Source organism: Passer montanus, unplaced genomic scaffold, assembly GCF_014805655.1.
Source record: "Passer montanus isolate IOZ18808 unplaced genomic scaffold, ASM1480565v1 scaffold3, whole genome shotgun sequence".
Classification (NCBI taxonomy): domain Eukaryota; kingdom Metazoa; phylum Chordata; class Aves; order Passeriformes; family Passeridae; genus Passer; species Passer montanus.
This window is the reverse complement of record NW_024367707.1, coordinates 5,935,111-5,962,653: the sequence shown is the minus strand read 5'-3', so window position 1 is coordinate 5,962,653 and position 27,543 is coordinate 5,935,111. Positions and strand designations below refer to the sequence as shown.

The 27,543-nt window shown below is 37.0% G+C and overlaps 1 protein-coding gene across 5 annotated transcripts in view; it reads right to left on the bottom strand.

Annotated features, from left to right (window-relative positions):
* Nucleotides 1-27,543, bottom strand: part of MAP3K15 (mitogen-activated protein kinase kinase kinase 15) — an 82,089-nt gene that overhangs the window by 15,312 nt on the left and 39,234 nt on the right. For all 5 annotated transcript variants that reach the window (XM_039714056.1, XM_039714052.1, XM_039714053.1 and 2 more), the window contains 12 exons: nucleotides 25,569-25,737; nucleotides 24,187-24,293; nucleotides 15,696-15,866; nucleotides 14,744-14,856; nucleotides 13,578-13,737; nucleotides 12,822-12,972; nucleotides 12,312-12,419; nucleotides 10,929-10,978; nucleotides 7,882-7,977; nucleotides 6,373-6,460; nucleotides 2,629-2,762; nucleotides 1,885-2,012 (listed from right to left, as the gene is read on the bottom strand). In XM_039714056.1, coding sequence (XP_039569990.1) covers nucleotides 1,885-2,012; nucleotides 2,629-2,762; nucleotides 6,373-6,460; nucleotides 7,882-7,977; nucleotides 10,929-10,978; nucleotides 12,312-12,419; nucleotides 12,822-12,972; nucleotides 13,578-13,737; nucleotides 14,744-14,856; nucleotides 15,696-15,866; nucleotides 24,187-24,293; nucleotides 25,569-25,737 — 1,475 coding nt within the window. The remainder of the gene's footprint in view (nucleotides 1-1,884; nucleotides 2,013-2,628; nucleotides 2,763-6,372; nucleotides 6,461-7,881; nucleotides 7,978-10,928; nucleotides 10,979-12,311; nucleotides 12,420-12,821; nucleotides 12,973-13,577; nucleotides 13,738-14,743; nucleotides 14,857-15,695; nucleotides 15,867-24,186; nucleotides 24,294-25,568; nucleotides 25,738-27,543) is intronic.

The following is a 27,543-nucleotide window of genomic DNA, read 5'->3' as shown; positions in this document are numbered from 1 at the left end:
TAACACAAAATATGTAAGTCTGGATAATGCCTTTGCTCAACATTCTAATAGAAATGAAAAGCAGTACCTATTATTAAGCCAAATTCTTGCTAGATCACTCATAGCAAATAATTTGCTGCTGCTCTGGACTTATTTCTTATTTGCCAGGTCAGGTTCTACTCCTCAAATTAACACAAAATATGTAAGTCTGGATAATGCCTTTGCTCAACATTCTAATAGAAATGAAAAGCAGTACCTATTATTAAGCCAAATTCTTGCTAGATCACTCATAGCAAATAATTTGCTGCTGCTCTGGACTTATTATTTCTTATTTGCCAGGTCAGGTTCTATTCCCACAACAAGAATGAATGTTCTGACAGAGCTGGATCAATCCCCCTCACTTCACTGCAACAACTACTGAGACTACAGCTAGCAGCCATGTAGCCCATAATGAAACAAGGACTAAAGGTAACACTCTGCCATGTTGTACACTGTACTTCATCAACTACAGGTATGGGCAAAGAGAAGCTGATTTTCTTGAGGCAGGGAGGGTAGAATCTATATCAGAAAGAGCCTTCTCTTTACAAATATGGCATCAACTTCTGGCAATATTCAGAGACACGAAAGAAAGCTCCTGAAAAAAAATCCCTGAATGGATGTTGAGAGTACGAGATGGGCCATCTACACCTCCCCAGTTCTAATAAAACTAATCTTTAAAGAACACAAATATTTAAATCACGGGGCAAAATAAAGAACAGTTTTACTTATTCAGCACAAAATAAACTAAGTACAGTAGGTCTACGTAAGGCCAGAAAAATTCAGCTAAAGGAACTGACAGCTTTCTAAAGTTTCCTAAAAGAATCTCATATAATCTCAACAGCTAGTTCCTTTTCAAGACTGACTACAGAGTTTAAAATATCTAAATTGGTTCAGTAATATCTTGCCATTAGCAACTAATTACAGCACACTTTACTGTGCATATATGAACAGGAAATAACACCAGCTGACACTGTGAACAAGTGTGGGAAAACAAGTGGAAGTGTTGGTATAATTTCATCACATCTGCATGAGTCATGCAGGTCAAAGTGTCTCAGCTGCCAGGTGAGAAGGTCACAAAGTTTAAAAAACTAAATAGTTTCCCTACATCCCTAAATGCCCTGGATGCATTTAATTACACTTTGAATATTTGTCTGGTCCTTTCTTAGAAAATCTGAACTTTTCCCCCCCCATTTTTTCTTATTTCTGTTTTTACTCTGCAAATTAAATTAATGCAAAATCTAACACTCATTCTGACACATCCTTGACACTGAAGAGTAAATAGCAAAATGGAGATGGAAACAAGGTAGAGAGGTTACAAAGAGATTTCACATCCTCTGCCTCCAGCAGAGAAGGCTAGAGGAGTGAAACTGGAAATTATAAGCAAGGAATACATCTTGCTTATGATTTCCAGTTTCACTGGAAATTTAATCCACTTAACATCTAATCTGCCTAGGGAATAGCAGTGCTTTGTACACAGCAGTTAAAAAACAGTACTTAATTGTTCTATCAGTGCTACTGCTCAAAGAGAAACTTACACTGAAAGCTCCAGTTATCATTCAGACACTTGAGCTCAATGGACCACACAGCTCTAACTCCACTATTTTTTAACAAATGAGTATATGAAACCAAGTACTTTTAATTATTTCTCTCTAGGTTTAGAATTATTATAGAAAGGCTAGAAAGGGTAGTATTATAGAAAGGGACCTATACTCTTCAAATTTACTCTTTCTATGAGAAAAAGAACTTATACAGTTAATATCCCAAAAGAAAAGCACAAATACATTAAGTGCTTATCTAGTGACTTTCAGTCAGTTTGGAGTCCCAAATGCTTTTCCTTTGGCAGACCAAACCCAACATGATACAAACCTCCTGGCACCTGCTCCATAAAAATCTTAATGTACCCATTTTCTGAAACAGATCCAAGATACTGGACGATGTTCCGATGTTTTAAATATTTGTGCAGTGCTATCTCTTCATGAAGAGGTTGAGAATACCTATTTGAAAAAAAAAAAAGAACCAAGGATTATTTCATCATGCAGGAAAAGGTTCTAGGCTATGCTTAAGTGCTAGTTTGACAACAGAATGGATTTTAGGGATACCACTCCAATTCTCAGCAAACATCTTTTCCATGACCTTAAAATGCAGTGTGTCATTCACTGCCTATTCCAAAAAAGTACAGAGACAGATCTCAGAGGAAGTCTAGTGGAGAAACATGCCCTCCAAGAATTTATATGTGTGTCTTCTGTATCAATACACAGCACTGTCTTTGACCCCAGACCTCCTCTCATGCTTTTCAACCTCCTCAAACAGAATACAAATGACATACAACTGCAACCTAAAACAAACGTCTCCTGGAATGTAAGATACACATACAGATTATTAAACGGTCAATTTTATTTTATATATATATCATATATTTTCCCCCCCAAAAAAAAGTCTTTATTCTCAAAAAGGTACTTTTGGATAGTAGGAGGAAACAGTAATTGAATTTCAGTATATTGGCATTTTATAAACAAACCACAAAGAAACACATGCTAAGAAGAGCCAAATTTTCAAAAAACAACTGCATTTTTCTTCACAGTGTGTATATAACAATGAACTAGGTCTTACCTGCTGTCTCTCTCAGGTATTTCTTTGATGGCTATTCGGACCTGGTTGCTAAGGTCTCTTCCAGCATAAACTATTCCATAAGTACCTTTCCCTAGAACTACCCTTTCACCATTCTCATCATAATCATATTCATACTGCAAGCAGAAAAGATAAAGCAGCACAGAAATTGTTATCACTAACATTTGACATTACAGAGAGCCTTAATGCCAATTTAGCACAGCACAAAGGTGTTGCTGCAGTGCAGCTGTGGGGCAGCAGGTTAACCCCCAGCCTCGTGCTTTACACAACTTGTCAAATTTCCATCTTACTTGCTTTGTAATACAATCTTCCTTAACCAGCTTTGAGAAAGATGGATTTCCAAGCAGGGAACATACCAATAAACCAAATTTAATGAAACATTGCTGTCAAAAGAACCCATTCACGTATTGTCTCTAAGAACTGCTGACAGAACCTTCAGAACATGTAAATATAAGGAACATAACCTAAAATTTTGAAAGCAGTGGTTTAATGAACAGATAAAAGTAACTGGACCATATAGTCACCCCAGGACATCCCCTCTCATGATGAGATTTTTATTATTTTTCCAAAGGGCAGAAAAAATATTCATCTTGTCAACAAAGTGGTTTCCACTGCTGCTGAAACATGTTGGGTCATATTTCCAGCTGAATAACTCAATGCTGGTTCACTGACTTCAGTAAAGTTACACTAATTTACACCACCTCAAATAGTGACCTTGTGACAGAACTCTCCTACTCTAAAGGAGTGAATGATGTTTAATGGAAGTGTACCCCAGACATTACATAAAACCAAATTTCTTATGGAAGTTGAGTTGAACAGCACATCCATTATTCAAATCAGGAAACTTATAAAGGATGAAAGGAACTAAACAATTTCATAGTCTCAGATATTGTCAGGAGTACACAGATGCCCCCCAGTATCTTCCCACATCCAAGTGGGATGTCAAATATGGGAAAACTGCAAGGTACTCTCCGTGGCCTCATGTGATTTCCCTATTAAAAAAACAAACAACAAAACTTTTTACAATGGCCATAACTACTGACTTTTCTGTCAGTGACTGCTTTTTCTGTGTTGTCCCAATGTAACTCTGTGGTACAGAATGCAGCCTTGAAGAATTTCTTTGATGTGCCTTCCCAGTTCACATGGCAGCTCTGCTGCTGCAGAGTCCACGCTCCCCCTCTTCACCTCGGCAAGGATGGCAAGTTTCATTCTGCTGTATGGAATGTGCTAAAGGAAACCCGTCTGTCACTTATCCTGACAGCATATTCTGCTCCGTGGAACTAAACTGGAGCACACACAGCTTTAGCACAGCTCCATTTACCACATTTCAGCACTTCATGGTTCACAACATAATCTCATTACACGACAGGCATAACTGACCCAAAACGCCATATGCAAAAATTGCCAGGTTCTTTGGTAGGAGCACATCCAGCTTTCACAGCTATCATATGACACAAAACTGTGCAGAAAAAAGACAGCAGTCACATTGCAGAATTTAGGATTGACAGCAACCCCATCTGCAACACACTGGTACTAAGCCAACCTTTTAATTACCGTGGAGAAACCTATGTTCTCCAGTGTGGGTCCCATGATACATGAAAATTGTTGGCATTTAGAGTTCAGTGCTAGTTAGTAGACAGTTTAATAGACTTGTACATACTTGATGTCACTTTACATTTGCCTCTTCTTGTCCCAACAGCTACAAAAATTGAATAAACCACTGTTGGTTGCCAAAAATCTGAATAAGTGATCCACTGGCTGTGAAATCCAACCAGTAAACAAGTGTTCATATCTGACCTTCTGTAAGGCAGAGTGTTCTCTAGATTATCCAATTGGGGTACAGCAGGTATTCTTAAAGTGACAGGAACTTCTTCATATCAATATATGGAAGTGAATGCCCCAAGGCTGAAGGAACTGCAACATTCACACTCCTTCAAAATACTTGCTAGCTGTAAAATTAGACTGCAGTTTATACATAAAATATACAACCCGTAGCGACAACGTGCTCATAAGGATTCTGACTGAAATCAGATTTTCTTGCCCCAGACTTTGCAGGAGGTTATTTCTTCCTCTTCCCCAAATATAAACAACTGCTTTATTAACAGCAAGAACTGTTTTCTTTGTATTAGTGGAGCCCATCAAGACCATATAAAGCTGCATTTTCCTCATTGTCACTTCTTAAATGTAAGATCTCAAGCTGCAGTTAAGTGTCTTTCTTCATTTATATACTAAACTAATTATTTCTCCCCTTCAGAAGTCCTGATCTCTGTTTCATTGTCATAACCTAAGACAGTAAGAACAAGGTGACAACTGTGAAAACTTCTAGATAGGTAGAATGATATAGCTCAAAGATTTAGAATTAATTTCTGTAGTCATATCGCCACATGTCATTCATTCATGCAGGATTACTTCCTGTTGTACACAGTCAAGTGATTTTTTCAGTTTAGTTTTTAAAAGGCTCAAGCCACGATGAGCTCACCTCCTCTGAGAGACTGTTACACAGCCGAACAGACTGTTGTGTGGAGATAGCCCTTGCTATTAGCTGAGTACATAATTATGTAACATACAGATCTGCAGCTATAGTTAATACCCTGTGTGCACCACGGCAGGGCCCCGAAGCTGTGTCAAGACCACAGATGGTTGCATTAAACTGGGCTTAACAGATGTGTGTATTTGTCCTTTCCGCTTGAGGAAAGAATTCTGTGGCCAAACAAACTGCAGTGCAAAAACTCATCTTTCCCACTATATGAGACTACATTTAGCAGTACAGCAGAGAGTTATATATTTTCTTTTTCGTCCCCTGAAGCCTCAAGTCCTACAAAAGCTCACTACCATGAACAGCTGCTCTGAATGGTCGGCCTAAGAGAATTGTTGGAATGAGACACAATCAGCAAGATGCCCAGCTTAAACAAGCCACAGGAGGGTTTTCATGCTCATTAATTGATTAAATTTTCTTGTCCACAAATAAAACAACCTACCTTCTATGGTGGCTTTTCAGATTTCAAAACAAATTTTAAAAAGGCTAATAAATACAGGGTATGTATTTAATGCTACAAATCTGGACATCTGCTATGAGTCACTTTCTCTTATGACAACATGGATTCATCTATCCCAACCTGAGGCCACATGAAATGTGAATAATCCTTTCCAAGTTGGTTGTTTTTCCTTTTTTCCTCTCTGTACTAATTAGAAAGAAAGCATACAGCTACTAGATTCCTAACATGGATGTTTCAGTGATAAGAAAAAAGCACAGTGTATTAACCTGATCCTAAATACCTGCAATATCTCTGGGACAGAAGCCTGTCAAATGAAATTACCTGGAGTAGTAATGGTATCAAGTACCAGGTAGAAAAACTGAAGTACCTTTGTAATGGCTTTTTCTTAGCATTTATTTAATACTTGATCTTTTTTATCCACTTGAGCCAGCTGTTAACAGTTGATTCTTATCTATACATTGTTTACAATGTACAGAACACAAACACAGCAACACACTTCATTAAGGATTTATGCAATTTACAGTAGTGGGTAGTAACAGGCCCACTTCATAAACAAAATGTTTTTTCAAATGAATGCAAATTTCATGTACAAATAATTTTGAAAGAATTTAAATTTCATATACAATTAAGGAGTTTAAATGCTGTTTAACTTTCTAATATACTGATATGAAAGTGCAGGGAAGACTAAGAAAAAGTTTCAGAGTTCTCAGATCTTTTATCCTTGACATACCTCTAATGTGTCTCCATCTATTTCTCCTTCTAGTTCCAAAGTACTTCCAACTGCATCAGACAAAATTTCTTTCACTAAACCACAGAACCTAAAAAAAATAAATACAAAGCACAAGATCAAAGAAGAATATCCTTTTGGAAGCAGACTAAACAGATTCTTGCAAGCTGGGCATTGCTTTCAAGCTAATAAACTGACTAGCATGTTCACAGCTTTCTTTCATTACTAACTTTCTCCATATTTATCCCCATTTTAAACGATGAAGAACATCAAACACACACTGAAAAGCCTAATTATTTATAAATTATTATGTTTGCCATAGCAGAACCTGATAGTTACTTGTTTTTGCAATTGCATAGTAAAATCTCAGTAGATTCAACTCAAATACTTTTTTCAGTACATGTTTGGCTGCAAGTGTGATTACTCAATATTTCAGAAAATCAGATGTTGTAGCTTTTTGTCAAGCATTCAGAAAGCCAAAAGTATAAAAGTAGTAATGTAGCTAGAAGAACAGAGTTTTAACTAATTTCTAGTTCTCTGGAGTGGAGATACTTAACATTTCTTCCTGTAGTTCCCTGCCAGAGCCACTCATTCTTTTCCAAATTCTGTAAGAAATTGTTTAAAATTATTTTAAAATTTTTAAAATAGTCATAATTTAATTTCATAGATCTCTTTCATTAAATAACAGAGACATCTCTTGAACTGGCTCTTGTAGCACACTGAATATGGCATTAAAAATGTGGCCATGTTTCATGACATGCAAATTGCACTGCCAAATTCAGGCTGAGGAGGTAACATTAATTTTAGTGTTTCCTACCTTTTATGCAATGCACTCTGCAAAGTTAGTCATTTTCTTTAACCTGAGTTTATTCTGTGTAATACATAAGTAGTAACTACTGCAAGAAATAGTGAATATACCATTATGATCCAAAACCTATGTGCATCAACAACTCCCTCCTACATCATTCAGAAGGTGCATTTGCAACTACCAGTCATAAGGCAGAATTTAGTCTGTAAAGATTTATGCCTAAAATTCAGTTAGCCTGCTTACTGTTTTAGAGACAACAGATCATCAGAAAACATTTAACTACAGGTACAATCGGTAACACATCTCTGACACAATGTAAGTTAGAATTTCTTGTTACACTTAGATACTCTTATTTAAATCAAACTGAACAGACACAAAAGGGAACATGAAACAATGTAGCACCTTACATGACATGGCCAAGATAAAGAAAAATAAGATAATAGCTGTAATTTAGATTAAACTGGTTAAGCCTTTTTCAGACATAATGATTTGTAGATAAACTAATCAGAATCACACAGGAAATACAATGGATGCTCTAATCACCTTAAGCATCACCAAGTTTGCATTGCTTCTTTATCAAGAAAAAATAAGTGAAGAAATAAAGAGTCTGTTTCTCAAGAAAAAGATTGGCTTTCAATCTTTATGAAATCAATTTTATTTAGGATATAGATGAGGTATGCAACACCCACACAAACTGAACTCACCTACTACATTGGTTTTCTGTAGAAAAGTAGATTTGAAAGTCGTCATAGTTATCATGGACATAAAGAAAACAACATCGTTCATCAAACTTGGAAATGCTGTAAAATTCACATTAGGAAAATGTTACAATGTTAACTATTGTAAGAAATAGGGCAATGAGGAGGGTTTTTTAAAATTATGAACACTTAAGAAATATATTTTTCACAGATAATTGCATACTGCTTCTCTAAAGTAATTATATATATTTTCCTTATAACTAGGAGTTTTCAGTTTATTTATATACTCTATAATCCTCTCTCCATTGTGATAAATAAGCTGCAGCTTACTTTGGTAAAATACTGAGGTGTACTGAGGTCGGTTTGTTATTCACTTCTGCTTTTACACAATTCCATCAGACTCCTTGGTACTTTATGACACCTCACAGGAAATTGAATTGCTCTGACACTGATTCAGCTATCTAGAAAACCTTTCCTTAGGACTGAAAAGTACTTCAGGTTTTTGGAAGTCCATTGCTTCTACAAAAAAAAAAACTGAACTGGGAAATACCAACGGTGTAACAGATCCTTCTCAGTTTATAATTTTTATGGCCTTAAACTGATAAATAAGTTTTGGGATGACCAATATTTACTCAAAATTGAAGGAATAATTCTGAAAAAGGGATTATTTATTCCATACTGTGTCTTGCCAGATATATCCCATATAAATAACGCTGAAGGAAAAAGTGAAATGCCATAAAACACAGTATCAATATGAAAATAAATCTCTTACGCCAACCACTTGCACTGAAGTATTTTGCTACATAATCCCAAGTTGTTAGGCTTTTAAAGTATTTTTGTGCCTTAACGTAATAGCATTTCTTAGATTCTTGCCTGATCTGTTCAGTCAAACTCTTCTGTTTTGCATATCTTCTGCTGAGCCAGTTACTCAAAACACATGGCAGGACACTTCAGTAAAGTTGCCTCGTGTTACATGGCCAATTGATGTTGCCTGTTGAAGCACCATCACGGGATACCTCAAAAATTTTCAGAAGTTCCAAATTTTACCTGAAGATTTTTCTAGAAATATGTGAAAATAATAACTATGCCATTCTTTAGTTTCATTTAGTATAGCAATTTCCAGTCTAGCAAGTCAGAGATGCACATATCAGACTTGAGAACTAAGAGACAAAGCAAGGTGATTCTTCCAGGGGCAAATATAAGACAGACAAGACAGTATCTAAGCAACAATACTGCATTATAAACATTGCCATGTATGGTGTATATAAGATGAACTGGTTAGTATAAGTACAGTCCAAGAGTTTTGATAGAGTGTATTTTAACTGAGACTATTTTTTCTAAAGGAACGCAATTTCAAAAGTATAGTAATTTAAAGTTGTCACAGACAAAGCAAACATGTAACTCCAATGAATTTTAAAAAGATTGCCTCTTTGAGCTTTGTAATACAGTGAATTTTTAATCATTCAGCAGTGATTAAAAATCAAAGCAAATGAAATTAATTGCTTGCTTCCTTTTGATTAAAGTTATCATTCTCAAAGATTAATTTCTGTGCATTGTGTTGACTGTAGGTAATTAATATGGCACAGAAACTTTATACTGAATTATTCTCAATCAGTTCCACAGACTTCACATTCTGTAATTCACATTGCATTGGAGTAATAGAATGAAATACCATGTAAAATTCAGTTAAAGCCTGCTTTTTTAGAAGAAGAAAAGACTTGAAGTTATGATAGAATCTATGTCTAAATCCACAGTTTTAAGTTTTCAACCACCACTCCTATTAGTCAGAGAAATACTTCTTTGCTGAGCTAACTTGCTTAAGCACATCATACAACTTCAGGGAAGGCAAACTTGGGACCTAAAACTTTAGGCACTCTTAGTCAAGACCAAACCCTAGAAGCCCTCTCCTTTCAGAACTATAAAACCCTGAATTTCTGAATTTCTTCTTGTACTTGAATCACAAGGTTTGTCAAGCACTTAAGCTTATGCAGTCACACAAGTGACCCCAGACAACAGCAATAGATGTCCCTAGAAAGGCCAGATCCACCAGTGTAGAGACACAGGAGCTCAGAGAGAAAGCAAAAGCCCACCTGGTGTTCCCTGTACTTAGAGATCCTCTGGTTCTTAGCTACAGGCTGCATAATTCAGAGAAGAGACAAGTTTATTTTTTTTTTCCTCTCCTGGTGTTCTGTCTCTCACCCTTCCAGCAGCAAAGCAGCCCAATTTAACATACATAATCTACTTTCTAAATGCAGTCACACATTTTGCAATTATTAACACCAAATATGAATATTTTCTATCCTTTCAGTTCTCAGAACAATCCTGTTCTTTCTATATAATATTCTGATCTTTTTTCATACTAATATTTTGACCCATTTACTTATGACTAGTGTTTTCACTGATCTAAGCATCACAAAATGGAACTCTTCTAACCATTTAAAGATTAGTCCTTGAGAAACCCTACTAGTAGTCTACTTACAGCTTAAGAATTATTTTCTGTCCTTAGCAAAAACTACATTTACACCTCATTTATTAGTTCTTTAATAATTCAAGTTTTAGCTAGCAGGTATTTAAATAAAGCCATATCAGAAGCATTTCTGAATTCCAAACAGAAAAGAGATACTATAGTTTCCTTTACTTAAAGAAAAACGAAGTCTTCTTTCACTTATGGAAGGAAGCAAGAAGCACTAAGGGCTCTTCTTTCCTTCTGCCCTCCATGTTTTTAAATGCAGAGATGCCAATAACTTCAGTGAAACATTTAGAAAAATCTACAAAAATCAGTTATATAATGGAAAACAAAGAAGCCTACCAGAGAATACAGGCATCCAATAACCCTCTCAGATCTGAGTGTTCCTATGAGAAATGTACAGCTCTGCCTGTGCATGGAAAGGCAAACTCTTCTGTGACATTTCAAGGCAGGCTGGACACAACAAGCTTTTATAACAGGCCATTATTGAAAGAGAGAGATTTAAGGTAGAATCCAGATTTCGCACTTAAGGGAAATATAAAACATATATACAAAAAGACACTCAACTGTTTACTAGCATACCAACCTTATTCCCCTAATGGAAGAAGCTGTGAAATTCCATTCATGAATCTGTTTCTGTAAAGAACAAAGGGATAAAATGAATCACAGTTTAACCTTGACTTACTATTGAAAACAAAGTCACAACATGGTAAGTAAAACAGAGAGACATGTTGGAAAACCTTTCTCTCTCTCTTTCTTTATTCCCCCCATATTTTGAAATAAGAGTAATACATGGGTAAGTAACTTATATATTGCTATTTTACTTCATTTCAAGAAAAAATGAATAGAAATGGCACAGGGTGGAAGCAAAGACCACATTTCCTCATACAAATTCAGCCTGAAGAGTAAGTTGCGCAGCACAATTTACCAAACATTATGTTTTGATGCAATACATTTACATATCACATTAAACATGGAACAGACTATGCCCTAATCTTATCTAGGCTCAAAGGGAAAGGCACATCTACCTGTCTCCCTAAGAGGTTTTGAGCCAACAGCTTTGGCCCAGGGAACACACTGGAGGGAAAACAGAGGAAGGACAACCTGTGTCTAGGACTGCAGCCCTTCATAAATCTAATTATAGCTACAAGCTGGATCTTTTTTAGCAATGTCAGATATGCAGAAAAAGTTTGCTCCATAAAGCAAAGTTGTGTCACACGCATTCAGCTGAAACAGTGAAGCAGAAAAATGTACTGGAAAAATTGTTCACAGATCCAGGTAATTATGTGGACTTGTCCTGCTCCATGCTTCTTTTCCACACTTTGTCTCTCTATGCTTTTGGTCTATTCTCCATCTATGTTGTTCTAATACTAAGAAAGTGTGGCAAAATACATTGCAGATTTCAAGTCCTTCAATGTGAAGCTAAAATATTTTGTCATTTTTAAGAGCTGACACTGTCCATAACTGTACCTACTCCTTTCTTAATCCCCTGTGCCTTATCCAATAATCCAAGACACCAAATATTTTATTTCTTGACACTTACTTGTCACAGGCCATTTCTTCTAGTTTCAAATATTACAGTTGTAAAAGGTTAAAAATGCCTAAAACATTGAACACAATTCTGGGCTTTATTTTTACTTTTAATCTTTGATCTGCATCGTAACTAAAATCACAGAATTCTAATGAGAAATATTATGAGCAGACCAAATAACCCGTGCACTTCTAAGAGACATGGTCAAGATAAGTTAAATCTGAATGACATCAGAACCACTTGATTTCTAACCATAGTCACTCCTTTTACTTTCTCTGTAAAACAAACTTTTGTGTCTGCACAAGAGACACTGAGGCTTGGGCTTCACAGAAATGTAGCAAATTTAAAATTATTGTAGAGTGCTCCAAAATCTACATGCAAAAAATTACTTTATGTAAAATGAATCAGTACATTTAATAAACTTGTTGACAGTTTTACCATTTCAGGGGGAGAGACATGCCACAAAGACAGAGAGCTCTCATCTGCTTCACTGTTGATTGAAACATAGGCAGGCTGGTAGACTTTAGTTGGTTCTATCACCAAAACCTGAAGACAGAGAGCATTTTTCCTTAATAAACCAGTTAATACACTACAGTATCTTCAGATGCTCAGATATAAACAAAAGGTAATTTTGAAGTAAGACCTAAAAAATTTTCAAAGGAGACAGGAGGCCAAGACAAGGCAGGAACAGTCTGTTTTCTTATGAACAATAGAATAGCAGTATCATAATCTGTTATAGGAGACTTACAAGTATTTCTTAGAATGCTTTTAGGGTGACGGGTTAATTTTTTTATAGCATAAAGATTAAGAAAATACAGGGGTTTGGTTCATGCAGTGAAACAACAGGCAGTTAAGTTTTCAAGTATTACGTTTAGAGTCTTCCAATTCTTGTAATATCCTATCCAGAAACATAAAACATACAAAACTTTTTTGGACATAACATCTTACTGGAAATCTCAGTCCATTAGTTGTTTCTTTCGTTGCCTCAAAAATTATATCTAGCCAGAAAGCCAATCTTTCTTGTTTAGGAGAATGTTCTATGGTGAGTTTCTTGAAACGCTGAATTAACATCAGATTCTGAACTAATGATTTCAAGTACCTAGAATGTATTGAATTAGTGAGTTAACAAAGAGAAAACAAAATTCAACCAGATTCTTAAACCACTTAACTGACTTAGACATCCAAAATGAAATGTGTCTTAAAAGCTACCACAGTGGAAATGGTAGTGTTGATTTTTACAGATTTCTGGAAAGAATAGCAAGTTTAGACAAAGCCTTGAGTCATAAGCTCACATGGGTGTTCATGAACAATAGCTTTTTGCAAATGGGTATAGTTACACAAGTAGTTACATGGGGATTAGACAGGATATGATGAACAAGAAGATGGTGGAGGGAAGCAGCAGCTATCTTAACTCTGAAAACAATGGTTTCACAATTTTTCACAATTGCTTCACAAGGAATCATTACTAATATGCAAATTCTTTCTTATAAAGTATGTGCTTCAATGGGATATAACCTGACAATGTTGGGTAACTTAATTTCTCACCTTCCCCCTTCCTTCTCATAATAAAAAAAACAGAGCATAAAGTCAGAGTTGCAAACAATCTAAGATGGAAAAATCCAGTTACGTTATCCAGTGCAAGATCTTTTAAATTTGTGTATTTCCCCATAGTTTAGTACTTGAGCAACAGCCTTCTTCACATACCACACTGGAGGTTTCAGCTTAAAAAGCTTCTCTGCTGCTTGTACTGCTTTACCAACATCATTTGCCAGCATGCTCACACTGAAGAACTGTCCCACATCCCAGTAATTGTTCATTTTTTCTAGGCTTCCTTTTCTTCCCAATAAACTGTTTAACCGTACACCTGTAAAATTTTAATTGGAAACCACAATTTTCTATCAGTAAAACACTCTTTTGCGTTTTTTACTGGTAAGCTGATCAGTAAAAGACTAATTTAAGACTTGATTAAGTATTACCAATGAAAATAAAGGAGTAAGTTTTCCCCAAGAAACAACATTGCACAATATAGAAGAAGGATCTGCAAATCATACCTCCAGTACAGAACTTCTACTACACAGGGCTGAAAAACCTCTTTTACTTCCTGTCTAGGCTATCTGTCTCCTGATTCTCAGTGTAAGATGCACAAATCTTTGTCCTCATCTGTACTTACTTCAAGAGATCCATGGCTAGAGGATCACACAAGTCCACCCCAGAGCAGGGTCAGAGAAATTATTTAAAGATGCCTTTGCATTCTTAACATTTAAGGCTCAAATATGCATTTCAGACAAGACCAGCTTCCAAATATGTTCAACTATCATTTCCCAAGGAGGATCTGCATATCTGTTTCTATTACAGGATTTCTCTGTAAATGTAAAGTGATGTGTTTTAGTTAGCACATACATGGAAGATGTAACTGACTCTAGGTAGACAACAAGTAACTCTCCTGGTAGGTCCTTCCAGACAATACTTCTTGTGGATCTCTCAGCTCAGTGACAACAGAAACCCTTTCCTGGCATTTCTGAGGAGAACTAGGCCACACTGTCTCGTCCTGGTTTTGTGCCCTGTTGGCTCTGCAATGGGATAATCTCTGTGGTGCAGTAAAGGCAGTTTACAGATGGTGCTGAAGTTGGTCCTTTGTTGTTCTCCAGTCTCTGGGGCCCTTTAGATGGGCCAAGATACCAGAAAGCTGCTGCAAGGCAACCAGAAGGAAAATATGCCTTTGAGATCCCTGTGCTTTAGACTGCCATCCAGGACCCACCACGAAAAAGCCTGAACTGTCTTTTCTGTCTATGCAACCCATCACCGCAAGTATTTTGTTTTCTTCATAGGAAGAGAGGCAGAAAACTTGTCTGTGGCACTGTGCTATTTACCTATTTTTCTCAGTTCCATTGAGCTTTCAAACTGTTGTCCTGCAACAAGCAGCAAAACTGCAAGGTTAATTCCAGAATAGAGAGTTGGCTGGAGTTCAAATCCTTTGCGGTACCTGCAGAGAAGAGTCAAGAACTCACATCTCATTGTTTAGAAGAACTGAAATATTAGTAACAAAGTTTTGGTAGGTATTTAAAGCTATTGATTTACTGTAAGGATTATATGGCTAGTTGGCACCAATGGCCCCAAACCCTTTGTTTTAAAGCTTCATATTCTTTAAAGGTAACTAAGACACAGCTGACACAGGCTGAATGCCTGCCACTAGCTGGTGCAGGATCAAGAGATCCACCTGAAGCTTGCAAGTTCACTGCTACCCATCCATGTTGCATGGGGGGAAAAGAGGTGGTGAGAGAGAATATTGCACAATTACAGTTCAAACCCACATTGCTAAAATTATTGTACTCAGAGGTATGATTATACAAACACACCTATTATGAACATTATGTCAGTGAGACCCTGTGTGCATATGCATACCTTAATCTCTTAAGAAAATTTATAACAAAGTTTATCACTGTTATTCCTTATATACAGTAGATCATTGCATTTCCTGGGGATCCAGCATGGAAACCATCCTTGCACAGAGGACTAACCTAACTCCACTTGTATTTCATTTTGGCCTTAAGACACATCAATTATATATTTCCTCAATAAAGACACAAGTTAGTCAACACCCCTCCCAATAAAGTGCATCATTCAATTTCCAGGAGAGTTTATAAAGAGAAGCAATGAAATACATATACAAAGATCTGATGCTCAGAAAACCACTTACTCAAACAGGACCCTGAAAAACAGAGGTAAGTGGAACAACTGATCTTCTAATTGTTACAGTCCTGCTTTTCATATCCAGAAGTTAAAAGTCTGAAAGTGCTTTTAAACAGATTTTTTTTTTGTTACCATTCAATGGAATGATCTCGACTGTTGGTATCTTTACAGTCAGAATCAAGAAACATATCCTTGTAGATCCTCCCACATAAGCAAAACATGTCTGGAGCAGGGTGATCACATGTCTGCAGGACTTGAAGCATAACTTGTAGTGCCTTCTCTCTGTCACCTGCATTATTTCTTCTGAAATCAAATACAGAGAATAATACATGAGACCTGAAACAGTAACTTCAAGATGGGAGAACAGTATCTATCCTTCATCTATCCCATCATTACTGTACACACTCTTGACTTTATTTAAACTGACACTCTTGACTTTATTTAGACTGATGAATGATTGTTGGTTGATTGATAAAACCCAAATTCACTCTCCTGTCATTGGTCTCTACATGTAGGTCACACAAGAACTGATGCAAACCCAGAACTACTCTTTGACAAAAATCTGCCATCTAATTTGATCCCTTCCTGTGTACACAAGCACACTCTGAACCTCCTGCAATGAGAACATCCTGCCTGTTTAGTGTTCATTCCTGACAACACTTAACAAAAATGGCCATTTTCAGCATTCAGTGTGACAGATCATTCAGCTATATCCAAGATTTGTAATCTTGTATCCAGAGAATCCAGAAACAATACCACAAAATACCAACTAATTGCAGGAGAAGCCAGGTCAATCCAATCTTATCCAAAAGAATGGCAGAGCTCAGTATGGAGGCCTTTGAACTCCAACAAGAATAGTAGGGTGAAATTGAACTGTATTTCTTAATTAAAATTCTTCAGATTAGAAAAGTATTTGAAAAACAGACAGCTGTGACACAGCATGTTTTGACAAACATTTAACAATTGTATTAATAAGAAAATGGTGATTAAATAGCATTTCCATTCCTTATTATTATCAGTCATATTTTTGGCCTCCATTTACCCTGCTGTTTTTCTAAGTTCAGAATTCAATATTCACTGCAAAAAGTCACTTAGAACAAACAACAATGTCTATTTACAAGAGCAATGCAAACACAGCTGAAGAGTTTAATAGCCTCTTCAACACTTTTTTTCATCACCAGAGAGATTTAAAATATTTACCAACCCCTTTTTAGAACTGTTTACAATTTTCCAATCCCCACCTAGGTACCCATGAACACCTAGGTATCCATCTACAAGGACTATGAGTACTTTGTCAGCAATACCAGTAGCAGATAATGGTTTCTGGTAAATGTATTACTTGCATGCCCCAAAAGGATTAATATTTACTGTAAAGAGACTCTGTTCCTTAGGTAACCAGCTGATGCAATAAGACCAGTAACAGCACATCTGTAGCAAAATTCAGGCTTCTGTGCATGCTAGGTGAGGGAGAACATCTAATGAGATTAAACAGCTTTGTAGCTGGTTGTGAAGGCTTTATCCTGCCTTTGATGTCACTGGCAGAGCATAAACTTTCACAGCAAGTACTTTAATATTTTGAAGTCTTTTTTCTTCATATTAACTTCTGTAATCAGCACATAAGGAGAAAGTTGGTATCTTTTTTCACTTTTACAAAAAATAAAGAGGAGGTAAAAACTGTGGGAGTAAATCCATTGCACAGGTCAGCATGCTCTAACCAAACTTCTTCTGGTCAAACCAGATTCTTTCACTAGGAGTACCCAAGCTTTACTGTTGGGTACTGTTGGGTACATTAAAGCACAGAAAATTGAGTAAACAGAGTTTAGAACAAGATTAAGCCCTGATATTATAAGTCCAGTAGTTCCCTGGTCTTGTATAGTGACCATAAAAGTTGGTTTGTGTTCTGAGCTCTTCTCGAAAACATAAGAAATGCACACCTAAAACCTAATGTTCCACTTTAGCATGGAAACAGAAAATATAAAAATCACTGCTTTCCCAGACTTGACTCAAGTTTTCCTTCTGTGAAATAGGTTATTTATTAATGTTGATATTAAGAGGTGTTAGGTACTGATTGAAAAAAGCATAACTAAAGAAAAAAATACAATGTACAAATCAAGACACTGCTTAAAATGGGACACTGTGCAGATTACAATCTCTGGTCTTCAAAGGATGAACCTGTACACACCAAATACAATACTAGGAGAGTATCACAAAGGACCAAGCCCTAAATAAACACTGTATTAGAGAACTTAAAATGAAAGATCCCTCTCTCTTATAAGGAAAAAAGTATTGTTAAAAATAATTAAATTCAACAAAATTTAGCACATGACAAGTATACACTCATCTAACAGGATATAATTTAAACAATAATCAGTTTAGGTGTCTTTATATTAGACCCTATTTTTCACTGCAGCAGAATTCAATGCCCATTGAGTAATACAAAACCCATACACCAATTATGATAATTTACAAATTTAGGAAATTCTCAGCTTCTAAATCCCAAAAAGAGGGGGCAAACAAAGAAAAAAACCCGAACAACATAAAAGATCACATAAGCTCCAAGCAAGTTCTCTGAAGTCAGTATGAAAACATTCTGCTGGATAATATGCAGAACCTGTTACGCTTGACCAAGACAGATTTTCATTTCTTATTTCAGACCCCACACTTTGTCAGGTCTGCATGCCTGACAGCTCATCATTTGTTTCAAGGTGCCTTAATACAGATCTGTGGTGTTATCAATAGAGTAGAAGAGATTACCTTAAATCCTTAAGGTTTAGCACTGACTTTGATTTTTTTTAAACCAATCTCAGCTATGTTAGCTTCCCCACGCTCCCCATCCCCCATTTAAAGCCACACTAGAACAAATCACAAAAAAACATGTCATAAAGGACTGCTGGAGGTCATCTAATAGAATCTCCCTCTCACAGCAGGTCCACGGCCCAGCACAAGACCATGGCAGCCTTGGCTGTGTCTCAAAAGCTGCAAGGATGGAGATGCCACAGCCTCTCTGAACAGGGAAAGCTGAAATACTGTGCATGATGATGCACAGGCATGAGAAGGAAAGCAGAAAATGTTATCTTTATGGATTAACTTGGTACACCAGGTGAGATTTGCAAAGAATATCCCCTGAATATGAAGTTTTATAAGCCACAGCAGAATCTCAATAGGCAGCTACAAAAATGACCCTACCACGTTATTTTACTGCTCCTTGGTGCTTACAGGCCATCTTGAACTGAAATACAAATGTCCCTCACGGTACCACACAAACAAGTCAACTTTAGGAATGAAATAGAATTTTGAAATAGGCATTTTTTCAATGGTGCTCTTCAACACACAATCTGTTAAACTCTCTCACATCTGGAAGAAGATATGTCCTACCTTAAAGAAGTTTGCATATTCACCCAGTGAAAATATGAGCTATTTTTCATATTTTTTGGGGGTTTAGGGGGCACAGTTTTTAGAATTAGAACTCACAATCTGAAATTTCTTTCAAAATACACTTTTATTGGTCAATGAGGTAAGAAAAAGGAGTACTACTACAATTTATTTAGAAACTATATTAAAAATCCCTTGGAAAGTGTTTCATAAAACTACTTTTTCTTTCTTACTGCTTTCTTTGTTAGCACATGTTAGTCCTCTTACTGCAATTGTTACTTTGTGAGAACTTGCAGAGAAACCAAACAGAGATAATGAATCTACATTATCTGAACATGACAGCAGCAGAAACTGCTGCCAGTTAAGAAAGAGATCTGTGAGTTACTTCCAAAAACTAGGGCAATTATGAAAATATCATAGATCTCAATAAAACACTGCCAAGTGTCCCCAGGCACAATGCTAGGAATTCAAAGAAAATGGACAAGAAATAAAAATTAAAACTGTAAAATCATGATGTCTTTTACAAATACCCAGCACATTAATTGTCAGTACTGTGTACAGTTTTAAGTTTTATTTAAAAAGGAAACTGAACCATCAGGATTAGGGGAAAAAAACTTCAAATTGAGGGAATGACCAATGACACAGAATCATTTCTGTATGAAGAAACCTTCAATAAACTAAGGTTTTTCAGACAGAAATGGCTACATAGGAATTCTTTATCCTAAAACAAAAGTTGTCCTGCAGGGCACCTTTACAGCCTCTAATCACTTCCTCGAAATTCGTGCCAGTGTTCTGCTGCCAGCTTGGTTCAACCAAACCCTGCAGAAACTGCTGGCTGATTCACTTGCTCATTTGCCAGCTTGCTCACTTGCAGTTTTGCCACACGGTTTATCTGTCTGCTGACTCTACCACGTTTCTTCAATCACAGAAGCAGTCTTCCCACTTCCCTGGTCTACACAAGCCTCTTGCATCTGCCTCCCTGTCCTAGCCAACTATCCACTCCTCCTTTACCTCCCTGAATTATTATGCAGGGCAAAAAACTCCTATCACAGTATCTTACCTGGAATAGCACCTGGAACACTCAGTAAAAAGTAGGGTTTTTTTCTCTCTCTTTGATATCATAGCTCCTTTCTTGCTCTCCAAATCCATCCTCTTGATAGCAAATCTTTCTCTACACTCCAGTCTTTAAAAAGAGACCTAGTTTTAAATATACCTAAACACACACACACAAAAATCTTCCTGCTTCACAGACTAGTTTTACCAGCTTTAAAGAATTGGCATGGTTACAGAGCCAGAACTACACTCAGTGAACCAGGCCTTTGCCCAACAAAGTCAACAGGAACAGCATGTATTTCACTGGGACAAGAATTAGCTCACTCTGTTGGTAACAGGTGCTGTAATCTTTTTTTTCCTCAACGATTTGTTCACATCTTCCCCTGTATATTTTTTTTTCTATCTAGCTAGATGGGGAAGACTACATATGACAAAAAACTATTGTATTAATGGAAAGTATTTTCTCATGGGCATACACATCTGCTTTCCTTTTAATTTTGTGTCTTAATGACAGCAGAAACATTTTAAAAAAAATCTTAATAATTAAGAAATATGAGAACTCATTTTAATTAGAGTTAGTACACTTGCATTCTCACTTATAACCAGAGATTGATTTTTGAGTTAAGATACATTTCACTGAGGATGTAATGTGCTTGTAGAATCTTCAATATTTGAAACAGTGAATGAGGAAAGCAAGACCCTAAATTAGGCTTTGACAAGAACTAAATTTGCAAGCCTCCAGAGAGATATGACAAAGAAAAAAACTAGCTTTTTTCCCTCCCTCATATACACTTCAGGTACTTAATGAAAGCCAGGCATATAAAAAGAGGAGGCCCACAACATGTTTTTTTACTAAATTTGAGTAATCACAGAACAGAACATTCTAAATACCCCAGTGCTTATCAATGGAAACAATTTTCTGTGGCTACTATTATTCACAATTACTAATATTATTCACAATTACTAGTGATTTTCTACTTGCACCCTATTACACCCTTCACTTGTAAATTGCCTTCTTTTATTATGGTACTGGAATATGTTGCTTGTTAAAACACAGCATGCTGAGTTAAATAATAGTGACTGCAGCTGTCCTCATCTTTAATATAAAGGAAGACAGAAGTGCCCTGGAAAGAGACTAAAATTTTCACAGTTCTGGCCTCATTCCAGTACTGGGTTTGGTTTTAAAGTCCACTCTGTTTTTAACAGATTTTGGCATACCCTTGGGCCTCTTTGCAAGTTTCCAGGACATTATAACTCCAGCTCTGGTAAATAAGACCAATTAGAAAATTGTCCTTACACAGTGCTTGCCTCCCCGCCAAGGTGTACCATGGACTGAAACAAACAGCCATCCACATCTGGAACACCCAGCCCCAATTGCACAGCATCTTACTTCATACCACAGCTGCAAATACAAATATTGGAAATACTCATGTTGCACATTTGGACTGAACTTATACCTAAAGATGTCTAAATCAAGATACAATCAGACTTACATGTCACCTGGGAGGCAACAAGGAACAATGTCTTAAACCAGCCTGTGTCTGTACAGAAGAGAGCACTGTCTGCTCTGTTCCGATGTTACATCCAAATTATTTAGCTTAAGACACTGGAAAAGCAATAGCCCATTGCTCCATCACCCTAGGATGGTGATGTATTCAGATTGCCCAGGCCTGGAAACAAGCACAAGCCTGCCACTGCAAACATCCATTGTTAGCCCGTGATAACAGACATGGGAGATGACAAATCCAAGATGCTCTCAGTTCTACTCTGAAATGGCAGCCAGAGAGGAAGACAGCAATCCAGGAGAGGGGCTGTGCTGAAACACCTCCCACATGAATCAGGGCTCCAGAAATCAGCATGGAAGAGTCTCCCTGCCCTACACATGGCAGCACCTGTCTGCACAGTACCCATCAGTGAGGCCCAGGCTTGCTTTGCTCATGATCCAAACCAGGTCAGACCCAGGCTCTGAGGCAGAGGACATGCAGCTAGGCCGGAATGGCACAGACCCTAAAGTGAAACACTGCTGTCCTTAGCACTACTTGTTAACCTGGACTTACACAGCTCTGCTTCAACTCGTCTTGTGCCCAGCTGCTGCAGCAGCAGAGCCCTGAGGTGCCCAGAACCAGCCCTGCAGCCCCTCTGCCATGGTGCTGGCTCTGTGCAGCACTAGAGCCACTGACTTGACAATGCAAGTGACACCAACGGCCAGGAGAACTCAGTTACACAGTCCAAGAGGAAATAAACTAATTACTCTCTCTGGATCACAGTTCTAGTATACTTTTTAATGAAATTAAGCACACACTAACATTCTGCAGAGTCACATATTCTTACAGCTGCTAATTCTGTTCTGCATATGATTTATTTTTGTTTTTCCTGGTGGGCTCAATCAGTTGTACTTATCAACATTAATACTGTTCTGTATGTTGAAATTAAAAGAATATGAACTGAAAATATAGTTCTTTATTTTAAAGATAGCTTCTGATAGAAATCACTAGAAATAATTTGGTTTTAAAACAGACAAAATTAGGTATTCAAAGTTTTCATGCATGTAAGATGCTAAATGCAACATTTTAGGGGTCATTTTGAACTAAGTGGACTTGCTAAAAAATGTTTAAATCTCAGCTTTTGAGTTTTGTCCATTATTTTGTTTGAAGAAGGCAAAAACATCTGTAGAAGCTAAATTCCGCATTCTTTCCAATGAAAAACCAGTCATTTATTTCTGAAAGCCTTTTCTGTAGAAATGCTTAAATAGTTCCCAAAAGAAAACAAGAAGTATCATGCTGGATTGGGCTAATAATAATTTTAACGAAAGCTGTTGACAGGCAAAGCAAGTTCATGAGCAATTAATTTTATCTTGTCTTACCAGGGTGCTATTGGCATTGTCAAAACAGAAGATTTAATGGCAGGGATTTCACATGCTGCTCAAAATACAAAGAATTTGAAGACCAAGACAGTAAAGGAGCTTGCCAATTTTGTTATGCACATCTAAATGAGTAAGTTTAAAAAACTGATTACATTAAGACATTACCTAAGGACAAGGCACGATTCTAGCATTATTCTTACTGGCAAATTTAAACATTTTGAGTCAAATTCCTGAAATAACTTTTAAAAGTTCTTAAAAATAAGGCTAAATCCATATGCAGTATTTTTATGAGCAATAGTTTAATGTTTACTCTTGTGTCAGATTAAACTGTCAGACAGGACCAGATTTATTACCATTTTCCAGAAAATGCCATAGGAACAGCATTTCCAGATCTATTATTAAGTTCTTAATCTCTTCAATTAATGCCATCCTGATGTTGTCAAATGCTGATTTTTAGTTAGCTAATTCACAATTAGCTAGCTAATTTAGTTTAGCTTCAGTTAGCTAGGTCACAATCTTTAATAGTATGTGGATCTCATCTAGCCAGTTACTTTTATTATTACATGTGATTTCATTTGCATAAGATCTATTTTCTCTGACAATCCCAATGCAAATTCTTTAGAAACTGAGTAATTATCATACATAGGTACTACAAAAGTCTGCACCTAACTGTAAGAGTTCAATAATATTTCAGTGTTTCCTGAAGTAATGATGTGCCTGCAGGCCCTGATGACCATCCAAGGAACTCTATCATGAATGTGTATTTTGCAAATTCTTTAGAAACTGAGTAATTATCATACATAGGTACTACAAAAGTCTGCACCTAACTGTAAGAGTTCAATAATATTTCAGTGTTTCCTGAAGTAATGATGTGCCTGCAGGCCCTGATGACCATCCAGCCTTCCAAGGAACTCTATCATGAATGTGTATTCGTGGATCAAGCAGTGCTTTTTAGCTATTACTTTAATAAATAAGTCCTAACTCTATCACACTAAACATTTGAAGACATTCAGAATAATCAGTGACTCAGATTGTATAATCTCAGACTGACCAAGAACGCCTTGGTATCACTGGAGTCTTCTGCAGTTAGTCAGGTGGCCTTTGGAACAGATCCACTCTCTCCTAGTTGTTGACAAAACAATGGTTGTTGGAAAACAACAATTTCAAAAGTTACAAACTGTCCTGGTGCACAGTAAATATGGCATTAAGGAGAGATGACTGTGATGAATGTATGCAGAAAGAGAAGGGAATTTGATATTATCTGCACTATAAATTTACATATAAACCCATATGGAACAGCAATAAAATGAAACAACTTCAATCAATCACCCTTACCGATTCAATGCAAAAGCATAATGAAACTTAATGTTGTGTTGATCAGCCAGGTCACAGGTAGGAAGCATTTCTAGTGTTTCTACCAGCTTCACCATAGCGTCATAGTCCTGGTATGAAATGTAAAACAATAAAAAGGATTGAAATAGAATAAACTGAAAGGAAGAAAGCATCACTAAGCTAAAACATATCATGATCATATGTATTGTATCACAGCTTCTCAGGTGACTGTTCATAAGAGAAACAGCCACACAGGCTGTGTAGGAACACACAGGGATTTTGTCTATCCTTGTCAGTGCCTGCCTCTTCCTCACCACGATGCCCAAACTACTGCATCCCTCTAGTCAGTGTCATCAATCATTCTCCCAGCACCAGAAGAAGAGATGACAAGTCTGGCTTTTTTCAGGCTTTATTAAGATCTTCTGGTGAATGACACCTCACCAGGTCATTGTGGACTCAACCACAGCTGTCCCTGAAGTACATCAGCCACTTGTGCACTCATTTGTTTCTCAGGGGTAACCCACATCTACAGTGCTGCAGAGGCCAATTTACTGACATTTCAAAGGGCCTTGTGTTACTGAAACCTTTCGTTCAAAACATGTTTTTATATGAGTACATTTCTCAAGGGAGAGTTTTCATGATTATTAGAGCCAATCCAAATGAAGTTGGATAAAGTGCTGTAAGGAAAATATGCATTTCAGAATGGAAGGTTTGGTAATGAAGAACGATGTGGTCACCCATTACTCTCACAACTCATTTATTCACAAGAAATAACCAACTTAGCTCCTGATGGGACAAAAAAAAATCTATAGAATGGTTGAAATTCTATTTGAAAATGGATGTTAAACACACAGACTGCCAATTTGGAAAACCAGCTGCTTTAGCAAAAGCAGAATTTATTTTAAAAAATTAAAACAAGTAAAAATGGTGCAGTTAGATTTTAAAAGCAAATTAATGTTTCATTGAATTATAGTTCTCAGTTTGGGCATCTCTAGCCAATACAATGGTCACAATAAATGCATTTTTTTAATTTCTAAATATATTTAATTTTATGGGGGGAAGGAGAAAAGGTAGGGGAGAGGAGAGCAAGGAAAGCATCTTGTTTCAGTAGGGATTTTTGCTCTTTTTCTTTTTAAGGAAGTTAAAAATTACTAAAAGCAAAGGGAGAGACCTTGGGAAGTCACCTGAGTCTCTTGTTCACAGACAAAATAAGTAAGAGTCTCTATCCCCCTAAACTGCCCAACAGACAAGCCAAACTTACACAATGTAACAACTGCTCCCATTTCAGCTTTGAATCACTGCTTATCAAACAAAGAAGCACAGGAGAACAAACAAGAGTCAAAATTGCACAGTAAAATAATCCACCTCAGACTTTAAGCACATACCTGAATGTCTCTGTAAGAAAGAAGCAGGTTTATGACAATGTCAGAAGTCAGCACTTCAGTATTATCCATACGAAGCTTAATCCTGGCCAGCTCCTTAGCCAGTTCATCTCCTTGGTACTTCTCTCTAGCTTTTCTAATGTCATTTAGCAGTGTTTCTTTATAATAGGCACTAAAGAAATAGAAGTTAGACATAGGGGAAGAAGACTGTTAAGACTTTTTTTTAATGAAACACGGCTATGCTTCTAACAAAAAGTAAAATTTTTAATAAAAAGTATCATTTCCTCAGAGTGAGGTCCACATCAAATGTTTCCACATTTTCAATAACAACTTACAAATATTCCACCTTGCCCCACCTCAGACTGTAGGGCTATGTATCAATATGCTTATAACCAGGATTGTGAGGTAATTTTACCAACACAGGAAAACTGAAGCATTTCTTTGCCCCATTGCTGACAGATGTGGCACTTTGTATCATAAAGAAGGCTGCATCTGAGATAATAAAGTGACACAGAGAAGAAACACCAGTGTGATGTAAAGAGGAGGTATATTATTTTATCATGGAAGTTGGAAGGAGACTTTCCAACACAGAAACTAAAACAAAAAACAAGCCAACAAAAGCTGATTTAGTTGCAATCTCTTTGATGAACATAATACATAATGTGGGCAGGATCTCTTTAAAAGCCTCCAGTAAGTGCATCTTATTTGCTAATATCAGTGCACAATCCAACATCAGCACTTTTGTAAATTAAAAAATAATATATATATTGTCAGCATGACAAGTATGAATGGCCTCAACAAGCTACTTAGGGGGTAAATTTATCCTGAAGCATGTCATAGAGTGTCTAATTTGGAACTTAGCAGGTGCTACCTGACAGATACTCCAGTGCATACAAGTGCCTTCTTGTTTACAAATGAGTCTTTCAAAGTACTAAACCTTGCTTAGCATAAGCCCTACACATAGCAAAGAAAATTAAGTTCTCTGTTTCATACACATTATAATCAAAGCAACAAGGTCACAGTAAGCACTACTGGCAAGCACAGCCTCATACAGTGCAAGCACAGAAACGAGGCAGAGAGCAGGCGTGGACTGTAAGGTGGGATCAAGGCACCCAGTAACCCCCAAAGACTTCAAACCCATTTCCAGAAAGATCTACAAGAACAGACTGCACGTAACTAATTTGCATACACAGTGAGAAACTGATCTCTAGTGCAGAGAAAACTTATTTATAAAAAAAGAAAAATTCCCCAGAAAATCCAGGGTGCTGGCTCTGCATATGCATCCCAGGACCATGGAAACCCCAGCTGGATTGAGACTGGAGCCAGGATGGGCAAACTCTCTTTCTTTCCTCCTCTCTGCCCCTCTTTAATTTATCTCTTTCTTTCTCTCTTCTCTTTCACCCTACACCCTTTATCCAAAACCCTCTGCCATGCCTTACACTAGCATTAAAACACCAGTTTCCATGACAAGTGTATAGTTTACTAATAAAAACTTTTGCAGACCCTCTGACTTTTGTCATTCCTTTCAACCACAAGCATCTAGGAATCTTGGGTGCTCCCTTCCCCTTCAGGGCAGGATGTCACAGGAGGGTCATCCACGGGATTGCAAGGATGGGACCACAAAAAAATAGCAGTTTTTTAGACAAGCCTTTCACTTGGGTGGGATGGCAATGAGGAAACAAATCCAAGGGCCCTTGGTGCTACCTCATGCTTCAGACATTCGGAAAATGAAAAACCAGAAACTCAGTCTCTATAAGTGTTTTCAGAAATACATACAAAACAGAAATAGCTGCAGAATACAGAGTGAGCAACTGAGAAAGAAAGATCTCCTTCTCCAGCCCCAACTCTCAAAACACCAACAGTCCCTTTCAGGAATGTCTAAGCAGTATCTTGTTTATTAAGTGGCACTGGAAGGTTAATATTTATAAATAAAAACAAAACATGAGAATTACAACTGAATGCCCATTGCTACCATGTA